Below are 16,092 nucleotides of genomic sequence, written 5' to 3' on the forward strand. Positions count from 1 at the left end.
CAACTGTCTCATTTAGCAGTATAAATTTTGGGTTCAGAGGACTACCTGTACTGTGCTGAGGTTCCATCTAGCTATCCATGCTCAATTTTAAAACAAGCATCTCTTTCTTTGAACTACTAATATGTTTCTCTAAGAAACAGGTGAATTAATGTATGCAAACTAAAATACTGCAAACCTCTACTAAAACAAAAGCAACTTACCAGGAATAGCATCTGGAGAGAGTTTTCCCGTGGCCAACATAATGTCACGGAAATTTAGAGATGCATAATGGATTTTGCACATTTGGACATTAGGGCTGCTTGTGGAGAAATGCTGAAGTGGGGAAGAAATCCAGCGAAGAGAGGAAAGATCCCCACGTGTCAAAACATTCACAAATGCATATTCAGTAACCTCTAGAGATTGAGCTGGAGGAAATTGAGAGATGTACAACTTAGCATTCTTTCATTTTACAGACACAAACATGGCAAGCTTATTTTCCTCTTTAAACATTGGGAAAAGCCTGAGTTAATTGGTTAGAATGGAAAATTCCATTTTAACATTCCCAAACTTTGGGTTTCTAAAGTAAACTCACTACAAGACAATTCATACCATTCATTTGTACTGAAAAGGCATTCAATGTTACCCAGAATTGAGACAAGAGCCACAAAAAGACTATTTCAATTTTTAAAGAATACAGAGATTAAGTGAGAGACAGTGAAGCAAATGTTCTTTTTTCCCCCCTCATCCTTTTGTGAACACGTTACATTTTGTAATAAAACTCACCTTGCTTTAGTGGGAGATGTCTGAAAGAGCCCCACTTTCCATCACGGTAAATATTCATGACCAAATCATTCTTCAGAATTGTTTGCATTTCTTTAGCAGAAGAGTTGGTGGGTGGTCTAGGAGAAGCACCACTGAGACTGGAGATGAAGAGGCACCTAGGAAGTAAAAGGCACCGTTTAACCTATTTCTTACTTCTCCCAAATAGCTTTGGGAAATGTATAATATCATTAAATATGATATGGTTCTACCTGATCCTGTGACCACCAGGTTCTTGACGGAGACAGTTCGCCATACCAACAACTCCAGAGGTACCACAGTTAGCTGCAGTCAACCACACAGACTGTTCAGAAGGTTCTGCTAGCACTTCCTGAGAGAGAAATGCCGTATTTAGTTGTCACGGAATAGCGATTTCCATAATGCATAACATGAAAATAGCAACTCTCAAATTTCACAGGATTTGAATACTAAAAGTTCAAATCCTTTTTAACCGACTGCTGTAAAATCTACTTGGGAAACTTAAGCAAAAGAAAGAAAACCAAGTACTTCTCAGTTTTTACCTTCAAAGATTCCACCCATTTATAATCGGTCTCATCCACCGGCAGGAAAATGGGCTTCTTGGTAGGAAGTGGTCGGCGGCATAAGAAGATGGCTGCACCAAAAGAAGACCTTTTCACAGCTACTAAATTTAGATTAGCCTTCTTAAATAAGTCCTCCCATTCTACCTGCCAAACCAAGGAAAATTGGAATTATAGTAAATCACCCAGTCATTTGATTCTTGAAGAGTAATCTTTCTCATTAGTTGTTTAATAAACGTTAGGATGCTGTTCTTCTGTTGCCTATTATTTAGTTTCTTACTGATGCTCTTACCTTTAACTTACCTGCTACCTCTAGAACACTACATCGCTAGCCTGCCATTAAGAATATATTTAATGATAACTTGTGTGGAATAGCCTAGGGCTTGGGAGCCTGTGAAGTAAACATGCTTAAAATTATGTTTTACTGTCTAATATTGATTCAAGAGTAAATCTCAAAGAATTCAATTGAATTATTAATGTATAGGGGATAGCTATAGCCTAAGCCTTTCACACTGATGCGTACAAGCATTCATCTATCAATCTATGGTCTTTCCCCCACATTAGTCAATTTCACTATACCTACTGGATCTATCAAGATGGCTTCTTTTCATATTTAATTCTTGTAGGAATTATGTCACTCAGATAACTAGGATCAGAGCTTGGTCCTTTTTCAGGTCCTGTCCTCATTTTATTATATAAGGTGAACAGTCATTTTCTATTATTTGGACTGATGGAAAAGGGATTTTTATTCTTGTCAATCTGAGGTAAATAATGACATGACTGATAGTTATTTAAATACATTATGGGTATTCTGCTCAAGACTTTAAAAAACCTTTTAGACTACACTATAGGTTTTCCACTCTGAAATGTAAAAGAAAATAAAAATCTTTCCCCATCTGGCATCTTTTAGACAGATGTACCGAGTTGGCAGTTCCTAGAATTCCCCAACCAGCAGAGCTGAGGGTTGGACAACACCATTCTGAAGCAGCTGAAGAGAAATAGGAGGGTGTATTTCATACCTGATTTAGAAGGCCTGGTTTATCTTGAAGCTCTGGGGATGTAAGAAAAGCAACTATTTCTCCTAATGTTTCTCCTTTCAGAAGAGTGTGCAATAAAATAAAACCACCATCCTTCACTGTGGCTGCCATGTTAGAAAGTGTTTCGGCCGGCTTGCTGAGAGCATTCAGTGAGCAGTTGCATACTAGGAGATCAGCATTCATCAAGCTTCCAGGAGGAGGACTGGCAGGATCCCACTGCTCAAGAGAGGCACCAATTTCCTGCAAATCATTCTCGTGTGATGCCAGATTTTCTAGTACTCGGTCAGTGGCAGTGTAGTCTAGTTGCAACATGGGCTGGGTGTTTAAGATGCTTGTAACTCGTGAGAATAGATGTCCATCTCCTGCTAGAGTCTGAAAGAGCAGAATAAAAGTGTATGTGTGCATGTGTAAGTATACACACATACACACACCGAGGTAATCCTTGTTCAGCAACTGCCTTGTTTAGCAATTCTTTGCAGTTGCAACAGTGATGGAAAAGTGACTTTTGACCAATCCTTGGGTTTACGACCTTTGCAGTCTTTAAAGCAAAGGAAAGTTGAAGTAAGATCATAAGCACAGTCATGGTTTCACTTATTGACTGCTTCAATTAATGACCTAGTTTCTGGTCTCAAATGTGATAATTAAACAAGGACTACCGGTATTAATGCATGGGGGACACACATGCATAGAAAGAGCCAATGGGACTGTAGAATTGCCTCATAGTTACCTCTACGATTTTCATCTTGTGACTGGTAGTATTCTCCAGCACGACATCTACACAAGTCTTCAATTCAGCACAATCCAGCAAGCCATTGAGAAGAGAATCTTCTTGAAGATGCAGCTTTTCCCGAGCCACAACCTGTTCTAGTTCTGAATAGAGGTTTCCATTGAGCTCTAGGCGGCAGATTTCAGCAAGGATATGAGCAAGACCCTTCTGTTCAACTTCAGCTTGTGTAGAGTTCATTAGAGTTTCCAGCCCAGGTATTGCTATCTTGACTCCATGCTTTGCTATCTTCTTCTGTAGCTTTTGGGTCAGCACTGGAAAGGAAAGGACCTATGTATAAAATGCTTTACAGAGCTGGTTTCTTCCAGTATTCTAGTTCAGAGCAACAACTATTTTTCACAGAACGTATTTAATTTAGCAGCAATTCTCCACATCTCCTAACTTGCTGCAACGGATTGAACTATATTCACATTATCTATGAGTCTGTGTTTAAGGCTGCAGCTCCCAGAATTGTAAGCCAGCGTGACTAAGTTATAGGAAGCCTTTCTACTGTAGGTGTTTAGGGATGTGCAGCATTTGGCATCCAAAGCCAAACAATGCTGCAGAGTATGCACACTGCACTTGTCAGCACTTCCTTAAAAAAACTGATTTATTTTTTTCTGGGCTTGAGTGACAGGCATTCAAACTTTGGAAAATATGGATTTGAGTTGAGGAGGCCCTGGCGGGGCATGACAAACTGCCTCCTAAAGTCCAGCACAATTTTTTTTTAAGATCAGGCGTCTAACTTGGGAGCCCAGGTTTTCTTGAAAGAGGTACCATAAGTAAGTACAACATGTATTCCCACACTTGCTCCTTTGCATCCAAAATGCAGCATGTCCCTACTTCATACACATACAGTATGTAACTTAGGGATCTTTGCTAAGAATCCTTCCTACCCGACATATTCATAACTAAATGTATGAGCACAAGAGATGGGCAATCTTTCAACCTCAAAGTTTAAATTTAAAGAGGCTGAAATGCCTCTTCAAGGACTGCTGTCCCCAGCTGATGCCTTCTAGATGTATTAGGATGATGCATGTTGGGGGGGGCAGGGGGGCAAATTGAGGAATGTTGATTTAAGAATTATTTATAGAGTCTTTCGAGGTTATTTGGTGATATCATTCAAAAGGAGGGGGGATGCGACAAAGGTGGAAATGGGAGCAACAGATCTTTGGGAGATATCCATACCATAATCTCCCAAAATCTGAAACAGACAGAAATTTCCATTAGGATCGAACAGAATGTGCAATGATAACTCTCTCTTCATTGCTTACAGGATATACCCTATCAAAAATGTACTCTAAGCATAAGGAGCTTTTTACCTTTGCAGTGCTCAAAACTAGACTGAAGCTTGGCATCAGACGCTAAGCAGCCACTCTCAACATAGGGCACAAAGCAAAATTTCTCCAGGATGGGAGGAATCTGTTCCTGCTGTCGCCGAGGAGCTGTGGTAGAGTGAAGACCGGATATTTGAACAGCTCCTCCTGTAATGGTATCAAGGCAACGGTCCACTGCAACATCTAAAACTGTAAGGCAAAGAGATTGTTAATGGACAACACTGCAAAAGTAAACCAATCAGAAAAAAACACTCCTTGGAATTCAGTCTTTGGGCTACAAAGTAATTCTAAATACAGGTAATTGACTTACAACAGTTTGTATAGTGACTGTTTGAAGTTACAACAGCACTGAAAAAAGTGACTTATGATTGTTTTTCACACGTACGACCATTGCAACATCATGTGATCAAAATTCAGATGCTTAGCAACTGACTCATACTTATAATGGTTGCCGTGTCCTGGGGTCATGTGATTGCCTGATAAGTAAATAGGGAAGGCAGATTCACTCAACAACTAATTTAACAAATACAGTGATTCATTTAACATCTGTGCCAAGAAAGATCGTAAAAATGGGGCAAAATTAGTTTAACTGTCTCAGTTAGCAAGAAATTTAGGGCTTAATTGTGGCCATAGTTCAAAGGACTACCCGTACAAAATTTGTCCTACAAGTCAGGCTGGAACAATCATTTTAACACGTTGGCTTTTCCAAAGGAGCTACATATATAGCAAAACATAAAAAATAAATGGAAAAATGCTCTTTACCTTCAGTCTCTTCAGTGTATTTGCGAACAAACTCTAGATGTAGTTTTGGGTCAATGCACACTGAACGGACTCTGGTTGGCAACCGCAGATTTCGTCCCATTTCCCCCAAAATCATCAAATGCAGCATGGTGTCAAGAAATGTCACCCAGTTCCCATTCCATAAAATTTTCCCAGAATTTCCTGCCAACGACAAACAATATAATTAGCACAGAACACCCCCTGCCACTGCAGTTTTGGTCAGAAGTTGTTGGTTTTTTTTAAAGAAAGAAAATGCAGGAGAAAACTGTAGGCACCACAACACAGAATTACTCTTGCTTTCCAAGTGAAATTCAAGAAAAATGTCCACAATTATATTTACTTTCCCAAAATTTTCCCTAGTTGCCAAGCAAATATTTGTGTTTCTGTATTTAGATTACAAATTCATTTCATCTCATAGATTTTCTAATCTAATAAACAGCTGCTATTTTGGATTACATTCCCCATAGTTCCAGACAGCATGTTATGCAGGAATTATGGGAGCTGTCAGCAGACACTTTGAAAGACCAGATTAAAAAAAGTTTTCTATTTATTAGAATAATGGAAATTAGATATACATCCCTTATCTTTCTTACAAAAAGTGTTCAAAATTAGAAAATAATAGAATATAGTAAAAGCTATTAATAGCTATTAATATTGTCAGTTAATTTGAAATTTGAAATTTAATTAAATATTTTGATATTGTTGGAGTAATAGCTACATTGATAGTATCTTGAAAATGAATTATAATAATTGTAATTATAATAAAGGCAACTGCAAAATGCAACTTTACTTGGAAAGCTTTCTTGTGACAGTGCCTTTAACACCAACGAACAACAGCTGCCTACCCTTGGTCTTGGGAAGGACTCAGTAGGTGAACAAAAATGCCAAGTCCAGTCTAATCATCTGGATGATTGTACAACCAACCATAATAAACATAATAATGCTGATTTCTATTTAGATATGCTGTTACCATTACTGCTGGATTCCATGACTCCTTGAAACGTTGGCCCATAATCATAACCACGTAGACGAAGCTCTTTATAAACGTCCCCCTTAGATAAGCAAATTCCTGTGCAGGGATCTGGCTGGTTTTTCAAATCAATAAGCTGGTTTCGAAAGTTATTGAGAGCAGTTTCTTCCAAAATGCAAATTTTTCCTAGTGTGTCCAGCACATAGAGGAAAGAGAGAGAGTCAATAAGCAGGCACAGTCTGTCTGTCTGTCTGTCTTCTCTTCCTTCCTTCCTTCCTTCCTTCCTTCCTTCCTTCCTTCCTTCCTTCCTTCCTTCCTTCCTAACACACCCCCTGATACTATTTACTTACCACTCACAGCCAGATTTCCATTTCCGGATACTTCAAAACACTGGGAAGCAGTCATGAGTCTCACCTCTAACTGTGTTAAGCCTAAAAGGAAGACAGAAATTAATGAATTGACTCTACATCCAAGCATCATATATGAATAAAATAAAGAAAGCAGAAAGGGTACATTATTTGCATTTATGGTACATATTGCTACATTTCTCTGCTACCAGATGGAAGAAATATGTGCTATATTGATAGCCATTTAAAATTTATCTTCCTTCTTTCGTGTTACTACAGTTCATATAAAAATAAACAGATTAAAAAAATAAAACCTCCCAGACCCTATTAATGAACATTTGGTTACTTGAATTTCAGGAAATCAGCTTGGTCAGACAATATTTATTACTCTCACCTTTTTTGGGAAGTATTGTGGCCTGGTGGATTGTAACATCTTCAAACATGATAGGCAGTTCTTCTATCGTAGTGCCCAGGGAGCGTGCTAGAGTGCGCCAGGCTAGTACCAAGTAACCAGTTGCTGGATAGAGAACTCTGCCATCAATGCAATGGCCCACTAAGTAATGATCAGGGGATTCAGGATTCACATCTGTTAACAACAATAGACAAACAATATAGGAATGTTAGAACTTCAGCTAAAACCCTACTTTGGTATCTCTTACCCGTACCCAAGCATCAGTCTGTTCACACTTTCTCCTACTCTAGCTTCAGTGTCAGAGATGTTTCAAAGAAAGCAGCTCTCTGATTCTTACTGCTTCTCATCTAGTTCTTCTACTAAACTGACACAAAGACTAGGACATGTTTTCTCTTGAGATTGTTAAAATCCCACTCAAATTTCTTTTTCTTTTTGGAGTGTGTGGGTGTGTGGGTGTCAAACAAAGAAGTCAATTGACTTCTAGTACATACCAATATTGTAGACTGTTGCTGCCCCAGAACCTCCGGACCCTGTTGGAAAATCTTCAGGTTTTGGGACATCCCAGTTCTGGCTGTGGTCCCAAACAATGTAAGGGGAAATAAGTGGAGTTCCCGTCGGAACAGGATACTGGACATGTGGAAACAGATTGTTTGCCTGGACATTTATTCTAAGAAAAGCAAAACAAAAATTTGTGAAGACTGTACCCAGCACTGAGAGGCAAGAATAGTAGCTCCTGGAAAGTGAGTTTTAGCTAAGCAACACCATGGGAAGGATGACCTCTTATAAAACATAAAATACTTTTCCTCCATGATTCCTCCTATTGATACCCTTGCAATAACACAAACAAAAGTTTGATTTTTAATGGTAGCATTTATATGTAAATAATACAGAATGCTTTTCATGCCCAATACATTTTTTAATTATCAGTGGCAATTAGAAATACAGTGCTTCTTCCTCAGCCTTTTAATGATTTCTTTTGATAGTCACATAAAGTAGCTGGGGCAAAACAAATAATAAAGGTAAAGGTAAACGTTCCCCCGCACATGCGTGCTAGTCGTTTCCGACTCCGTTTCAAAGCCGAAGAGCCAGCGCTTGTCCAAGGACGTCTCCGTGGTCATGTGGCCGGCATGACTAGACGCCAAAGGCGCACGGAACGCTGTTACCTTCCCACCATAGTGGTCCCTATTTTTCTACTTGCATTTTTACATGCTTTCAAACTGCTAGGTTGGCAGAAGCTGGGACGAGTAACAGGCACTCACTCTGTTACGCAGCACTCGGGATTCGACCCGCCAAACTGCCAACCTTCTGATTGACAGGCTCAGCATCCTAACCCACTGAGCCACCGCGTCCCTTTTAAACAAATAATAGTACTATTCAATTCAATCCAATTATGAAATTTGGACCATCAAACTCCCCGCTAACCTTTCACTCATTCCCTTACCCTGTCAAGTGGATTTTTCCAACATTTGTCAGGAAAAATTCCAGATTGTTCTTATGTTCCCTCTTCATCAAAGGTAAAATGGTGCAGGTTTGTTTCAAAGATCTTTTCAGGATTGCCTAGTTAGTTAGAGATAAAAAAAATGATCAGAAAAAGTTACACATTTCCCAGTTCCAAAAGATTTCCTTAGTTATATTGTCAACTTGTTTTGACAGGCAAGTTTTTATGAGATTGGGGGGTGGGTGAGAAATAAGGGTGTGGCATGAAGAAGAAACAACTGAAGAGATCAGCAACAAAAATTTTAAGACAATCATTCATTTTATTGAGTAAAGTTACAGATGACTTTTTCCTCATCATTTTATAAGCGCTGGGAAAAGCTGCCTGTGTCTTAGGGCATAGGAACAGTGTAAGAAAATAAAAAGTGTTGTCACTGCTATTGCTGTCCTAAGAGAAAAAACTCCTTGTACCCATTATGTTCTGTCAATGTTTACCAACTGCCTGGTTAAAAAAAAGCCTTTTGATGAGCTTCCTACATGCACACAGCCAGTCAGGACTTCTCAGAAGGATTAACAAGAAGAAGTTCACTTTAGAACAAAGTGATTTAAGATTTGCAAATTCTACTTCATTTTTACTGGAACTACAACTTCCCCCCAACCAGAAGAGATATAAGGTAAGACGTAGAAGGCATAAACGTACTCTGAGAGTGTCTATGTCTTTGAGCAAGTTTAGTTTGGGTCCTGAGCTTATTGTCCTCCCCATTACTGTTCTTCCCCCAAATTTCTCAGTTCAGCAGCCTGCCTAACACTGTAGATATTACTTGGGAGAATGCCTCTTTAAATAAAATAGGGCTTAGTTTTTGGTAAAAGTGGCTAAGATTTCATCACTTGTATGTCTTTTAGCAGCAATGTTTAAAAAAAACAACCAGGGGAAGCCAGAATTCATTATTTTGTTATTTCTAATCAGATAGCAGAAGGTCCAGATACGGTTTCTGCCCTCTCTGATTTAAATACCATGCAAGAAGAACCCTCTTCCTTCACTTTTATCACACAAACCAGAAACGTTTGTCAAGATAAACTGCCAAGATCTTAGCACTGCCAACCAAAAGGCTCTGTTCAGACAAAAGAAACGGTAAGCATATGTAAGGATGATAAAAGACATCAGGAATGCTGGTGAAATTCCCTAAGTGAGGGAAGGGCATTGCATAATAAAAAGTCTTGGCTGGGAGCACCTGAATGGCAAAATAACAAATGCTCAAAAAAGGCCACATTAAGAAAAGATGATGGTTCCTTAACCACAAATTAATTGCATAAAAAAATGCCTTGGATGTGAAATGACTATGATTTTGACTAAGAGACCACATCTAATTCTCAAAAGAGCTTAAAAGTCTGGCAGAGAAAAAGTGAAATTGGCTAAGACCACCTCGAATTTTTATCCACTGTGTTCGACAGGAAAGGCAACAAATACATAAAGCCCTAAGATTAAAACAAAACATCAGAACAAGTATCAGAAACCAAACTTCCACTAACACATTTAGAATAGACACATCATTTCATGGGTTATGTGTTACATAATAAATCTGTAATATAATTTGCACACTGGACTGGAAAAACTGGAAAAGAACGCTAAGTAGATCCAAATTCACAACAAAGCTTAATATCTGTTGCCTAATTGCACTTTCAAATTTCACAGTCTAAAACATTGTTTCATTTACCTTTGTGCATTATTCTTCTCCCTAGATAGACATTTCAAGAATATCTAAGCTATTTCATTCCCAAGATATCCCTCTCTCCTGATGAAACTTGCATCTTGCCTTCTGGTTCTCTGTCAGTCTAACTGCACAAAGCAAGTTATTGTGTGGACTTTTCTCTATGCTCTTTGGATGCTCAGATGACTTGTCCTTTTTATCTTTTTTCCCCCCATTTTTCTCTTGAGAAAGAAAAACCTATTTGGCCTGAAAAATCAAGTGTTCAGTTCTTCAAAGGTGTAAGCGTATTTTGCCTCATAGCCTTCACCAGGTCTGGCTTCTTCTCTTTCTTTCTCAATCTTAACCTTCCTGATTGTAATTAACCTGTATGCAAGGGTTCCAGTGCATGTGCAGAAAAGCCAAGATGGGCAGAACAAATAAGCTGATGTCTTCTCTTTATGATTTATTCAGCAGTACGTATAGGACAGGGGTCTTCAAACTCAGCCCTTTTATGACTCATGGACTTCAACTCCCAGGATTCCTCAGCCAGGCATGCTGGCTGAAGAATTCTGGGAGTTGAAGTCCATGAGTCATAAAAGGGCCGAGTTTGAAGACCCCTGATATAGGATATGGGAGTTTATTCTAACAACTTATATGAACAGTTCACTGCATTTCCTCAAGCAACTAAAAATACAGAAGCTATTTCTTTATTCTCTTGAGCCACTAATCAAAGTATGAGGGGACAATCTACACTGGGGCTTTCCCTGATATGTCACATCTTTGAGGATACTCTGATGCTTACAGAAGTTATTTTTCAGTAGCAGATTTATCCAGGGCCTATTCAGTGCTCTTAATGTATTTCTCTGACATTGGTTTAAACAAGTGCGCTTTGCACTAATTTTCTGTCCTTTTGATTAATGTAAGTTTTATTTTATTGCAGAAAGCAATTTTTTTTAGCGCTGAATATTATAAGCAGCATGACCTTTCGAAATCCTTCATCTATTTTGATCTTAAATTAATCAATGCAGATACCTGCATGTTTTTCATATTATTATTATTATTGTTGTTGTTGTTATTGTTTTTCAAAGTTTGCTTTCTAGAGTTTTCCTTACTTATCAGTCACTCTTTGATAGAGGGATCTGAAGTTGAGGAAACAAATAATGATTTTCTTGCTCCTTGGTGCTAAGAATGGCCCCTGAAAAAATGGCAGGAGTAGCATTGGAAGAAGTGATGGATTAAAACAGTTCTTCTAAAGCAATACCAATAGCTTTTGATGCAATGCTGGGAGTAGGTGCTTATAAAACCCTGTAATGTCATACAGGGTGCTTATAAAACTCTAAAATGTCATACAACTACAAATCTGTGTCAACACTCAGTGAGGAAACCAACTTGCTGTTATAACACAAGTTGCGGCATTTGACACCTCCCTGTGACTTCTGCAGATGCAACAAAAGCATACCAGGATTTGTTCAGGAACTGTTCCTGCCATTGTTCCCTATTGATCTGGTCCTTCTCCCAAAGTCAGAAGTACACTTCTTCCTTCTACTCTGAAAAAGGGGGATGCAGTGCTGTGCCACAAAATATTCCAGAACAGTTACGTGTTCCCAAGAAAACGTGCTGATGCTGCAGGCAAATACCATGCTCATGCTTTTATGTCCCTTGAAGTGCTTTTTGGAAACCAAATTCCAAACTTCATAGTCTCAAAACACAAAAAATGAACTCATCGTAGTAAAACATACTAAGGCAGCCTAGAAAAACTCTGTGGGACAACTGCTACATGGATAATATTAGCAGGTTTTACTTACACGGTAGGTGAAAAGGCAAAGTTTACATATGAAAATGGAGAATTCAGAATTAAGGCACTGCAGTACAAAAACATCTGCAAATGCCGCTTGGGGTGTGTGTGAAAGCCCTAATAAGCAGGCATATACATAGAATGAAGGCTACTGCTAAGCTTGTAAACCGCCCTGAGTCTTCGGAGAAGGGCGGGATATAAATGGAATTTTAAAAAAAAATAGTGCTGCATCTAACTCTGCAAACCCATGAAGATGTTTCTGCCATAGATAACTAGGGTTACATAGATCAGGGGTCCCCAACCCGTGGGCCACAGCCCAATACCAGTCCGTGGCCTATTGGCCACCGGGCCGCGGGAATGGCTGGTGAGTGCACACACTCCCCCCACTTGCACTAGCACCGGCATGAGGGGGCGCTAGCAGCCCCGTTTGCCCATGCAAGCGGGTGTGCGTGGCTCCATTTGAGCATGCGTGCGGGCACTAGTGCTGCTGCAGTGGGCACGGCCCATTTGCGCATGCACATGTAAATTTACCTGCTCCTCCCTTTCCCTCCAGGCTGCCAAACTGGAAAGGTTAGGGACCTCTGACATAGATCACAAAGATGGGTTTTCTCTCCCTCCCCCAACAGTTTTTAACTATCAATACTTAATGAGCTTGTTTTATTATGGGAGGGGCACCTTCCTAAGAAACAGATTTTGCTACATTATTTCTAAAATTCAAACTGGCCATTTATAATGACCTCTTTTTATAAAGAATGACAACTAAACATCCTTACAGACATTGGTTTTGTATCACGTCAGTACAAAAACGCCTGATATTACTCAGTAATTGCTCCCAGTAAATCAGGATAAACTTCCAAAGAAGCTTAGAAACACAAGATAATAATGTGGTTTTGCAGCAAAGGCAAAATTTGATAACCTTCACTCAAAAACACCAACACCCGCCCCCCAAGAAACCAAAACCACATAGGTAAGCAGAACTGTAAACCTCTGAAGCTATTCTTCCAGTCCTTTCGAAACAGAAAAGCAATTGTGTCTCTCAAGGATGTAAACTTATACATGAGTATCTAGGAGTAAATCCCACTTCAGTTGGTGCTTGACTTACAACTACACCTGAGCCCAAAATTTCCATTGCTAAGCAAAATGAGTTTTGTTGCATTTTACGACATTTTTGCCACAGCTGTTAAAGCGAATCCGTACAGTTGTTAAGTGAATGATGCGGTCATTAAGCGAATCTGACTTCCGCTGTTGACTCTGCTTGGTAAAAAGCCGGCTGGGAAGGTTAGAAATGGTGATCACATGACCCCAGGACACTGCAAACATGATAAATAAGTGTCAGCTTCCAAGAGTCCAAATTCTGATCATGTGACCGTGGGGACGCCGCAACTTATCGTAAGTGTGAAAATTGTCACTTTTTTCAGTGCCGTTGTAATTCTGAATGGTCACTAAACAAAATAAATGGTTGTAAGTCGAAGACTATCTGTAAATTCCAATGTACTTGCCTTTAAAGTAGCATAAATAGAGTTGTATTGTTAGAGTCATAGTTTCCTGGTGAGCGGATAGCCCAAAAAATTAAACACATAAATAACAACAGTAATAAATAATTCAGGGAGTGTGTCCTGAAACTTTATGGTACATTCCAAATTTTAACTTCTTAGAATTGCCTGGGCAGTTTAAATAGAAAGTCAATGTACTCTTTAACTCTATTCTAGTTTAGCCCATGGTTGAATATGCAAGCCTGGCACCTTTTGCACATTTTAACTCTAACTTGCGAAAATGGGATCCTTGTTGCCGTTGCTTTTATTGTCCTAGCTGTACTGGTCTAAGATTTTAGATGTTGTAATTCTGTTCCTCATAAAAACTAAGAAATGAATTGCTCAATGTTCTGAGAACAGTTGGGAAACCTAGAGATAAAAGTTACAGAGACTTTATTTCTAGAAACCACTGAGAAGCACAAAACCAGCAGGATCAACCTTTCAATCTGACTATGAGTTACAAACACATCACAACCCTATAATACCAAATATTACCAAACATATGGTATTTGTAGATATTCATGATTGAATAGTTGTGGACAGATGGCTATGACTTAATTTTCTGCTCCACTGTCTATTCCCAAATGATATTAAAATTAAATGGCTTCTCCCCTTTTGGTTTCAAAAAGCATTATGAATGCTGAGCAGCAAATTAAAGTAAGCGCAGGAAAGCTACATGATGTTTAGAAACACAGAGGAAAGTACGAACTGGTGAGGAGGAGCCAGCAGACTTCCACAAGTGGGTGCTTCGGGAGATACCTGACTGATGGAAATTCTGGGAATTTTCAACTACAACACATCTGGAGACACCAGTTTGGGGAAGACTGGCCCCAGGATATTCTTACTAATTTTTACTCGTGGTAGTCCCCAAAAGTAATACCTGTAGAAGAGCGTGTGGAGCAATTTCCACTACCACTGCATTATCTGGAACGTGCTTCAGACCATCCTGGAACAAGACTGGGCTGACAAGATTATTCACGTGATACTCAGCAGAGGAATTCTGAGCCAGCTCACTTTGCCATTGGCTTTCAGGGATAGAGGTACTGATCCAGCGGGATGAGCGAGGCTTTGGATTTAGGATAACCTAAAAGGAGCAAATAAAAAGGACAGGGAAATATTGGATGTCACTTCTGTTGAACTGAACCCCTCCTCCCCAGTGCTGGATCCTTCCCAGAGCAGTGGTGGCGAACCTATGGCACGCATGGCAGAGGTGGCACTCAGAGCCCTCTCTGTGGGCACACGTGCTGTCGCCCCAGCCCCGCCTCCCCCCGCAACCCCCTCACCAGCAGCCCCCCTGGAAGAGAGTCGCCCCTGAGCGCGGCCCATGCGGAGCAGCGCAGCCAAGCACATGGAGCCGGGCAGCGGGGACAAGACTCCACCCTCGCACTCCACTGCACTCAGATGCTGCTGCAGGGGGCAGGCAGAGGGCATGGCCGCCATGGCGCTGCTGGGCCGCCATGACGATCTGTGGTAGGTCATGGAGGTGATGAGTGGCCCTGTGGGCGGGCAAGGTGAGGGAAGAGCAGGCTGGTAGCGGGGCGGATTGGGACGGGGCGGAAGCGGGTTTTGGGCACTCGGTCTCTAAAAGGTTTGCCATCACTGTCCCAGAGCATTACCTTCTGCAGGGCACTCAGCAACACTGGTGCAATTGAAGCCATATAGTAGGAATGGAAAGCAACTCCAGCACTCAGCACTTCTTTCGCAAACACACCTTCCGATTTCAACTTAGACACAAATTTGGCTACGGCCTCCTAGAAAATTAGCAAAAATTAATAACCATTTGGAGTTATTCCAACAGTTTGGGCCCTGCTGCCTGAAGGGCATCCATTGCTTCCAATATAATGGAAGTAAGCTCCAATGTAGATAGTCTACATTTAATATTAAACAAACTATTAAGTATTCCAGGAGCTAATACTGTTGTTTGTTACACATTCTCCTGAACTGTCCAAACAAACTGAAATAATATTATCTCTCCCTATATGCTATTCTATATTATTTACTCTCCGCTATCTTGCTGTTCTATCCAGAAGGCAATCAAGGCAGTCCATAATCCTCACCCAATGTGACCCTTGGTTAGCATTCACACAGCCTGCTGGCAACTCTTAAAGCTAAGGGTTTTCATAAATACAAGTGAGTTTAATTAGCTGAACAGCATTGTGAGCTAAATCCAGCTGACCCAGCTGAGACGGTATTGAAGACATGCAGCTAATACCCTAAATGCCAACATTTGAAATAATAGTTCACGCTGCTATTTTACCTGAGGGCCTGAGATGGTGACAGTGTCTTCGGCATTGTGACAGGCAGGTACAACTCCTGGAGGGCACTTTTCCCTGCATTCCTCCCATGTCAGACCTGAAAAGGACAGGTTACTTCAGATAAATCCAATTCAGTGAAGTTAAATGAGCATTTTTAAGTGTTCATACAGTTTAGGGACAAGAACAGGGTCCTCAAACTTTTGAATAAATATAAGCCACAAAGTTTTCCCTTCATATCAAATATGTTGGGCTACCACTCTCAAAGCTCCCAATTAGAACAGCATATGATCATACTATACTAAACACTACAATCTAAAACATATCCCGTCATTCATTTGCTCTATTCTTATCATCCAACTACCATACTGGAACATTGTCAACTTATTCGCAAAGCTCTGTCCTATT

At 40.1% G+C, this 16,092-nt stretch overlaps 1 protein-coding gene across 1 annotated transcript in view; it reads right to left on the reverse strand.

Annotated features, from left to right (window-relative positions):
- The window catches only part of FASN (fatty acid synthase), a 65,788-nt gene that overhangs the window by 18,964 nt on the left and 30,732 nt on the right, over positions 1-16,092 (reverse strand). Inside the window, exons 12-27 of the mRNA XM_081320657.1 lie at positions 15,690-15,784; positions 15,049-15,183; positions 14,313-14,516; positions 8,425-8,540; positions 7,475-7,650; positions 6,966-7,157; positions 6,575-6,655; positions 6,225-6,410; positions 5,237-5,416; positions 4,460-4,663; positions 3,102-3,412; positions 2,357-2,746; positions 1,320-1,484; positions 1,011-1,129; positions 763-917; positions 201-404 (exon numbers count right to left, since the gene is read on the reverse strand). Of these exons, the coding sequence (XP_081176783.1) occupies positions 201-404; positions 763-917; positions 1,011-1,129; positions 1,320-1,484; positions 2,357-2,746; positions 3,102-3,412; positions 4,460-4,663; positions 5,237-5,416; positions 6,225-6,410; positions 6,575-6,655; positions 6,966-7,157; positions 7,475-7,650; positions 8,425-8,540; positions 14,313-14,516; positions 15,049-15,183; positions 15,690-15,784 (2,913 nt within the window). The remainder of the gene's footprint in view (positions 1-200; positions 405-762; positions 918-1,010; positions 1,130-1,319; positions 1,485-2,356; positions 2,747-3,101; positions 3,413-4,459; positions 4,664-5,236; positions 5,417-6,224; positions 6,411-6,574; positions 6,656-6,965; positions 7,158-7,474; positions 7,651-8,424; positions 8,541-14,312; positions 14,517-15,048; positions 15,184-15,689; positions 15,785-16,092) is intronic.

Source organism: Vipera berus (assembly GCF_964194415.1).
Source record: "Vipera berus genome assembly, chromosome: 2".
Classification (NCBI taxonomy): domain Eukaryota; kingdom Metazoa; phylum Chordata; class Lepidosauria; order Squamata; family Viperidae; genus Vipera; species Vipera berus.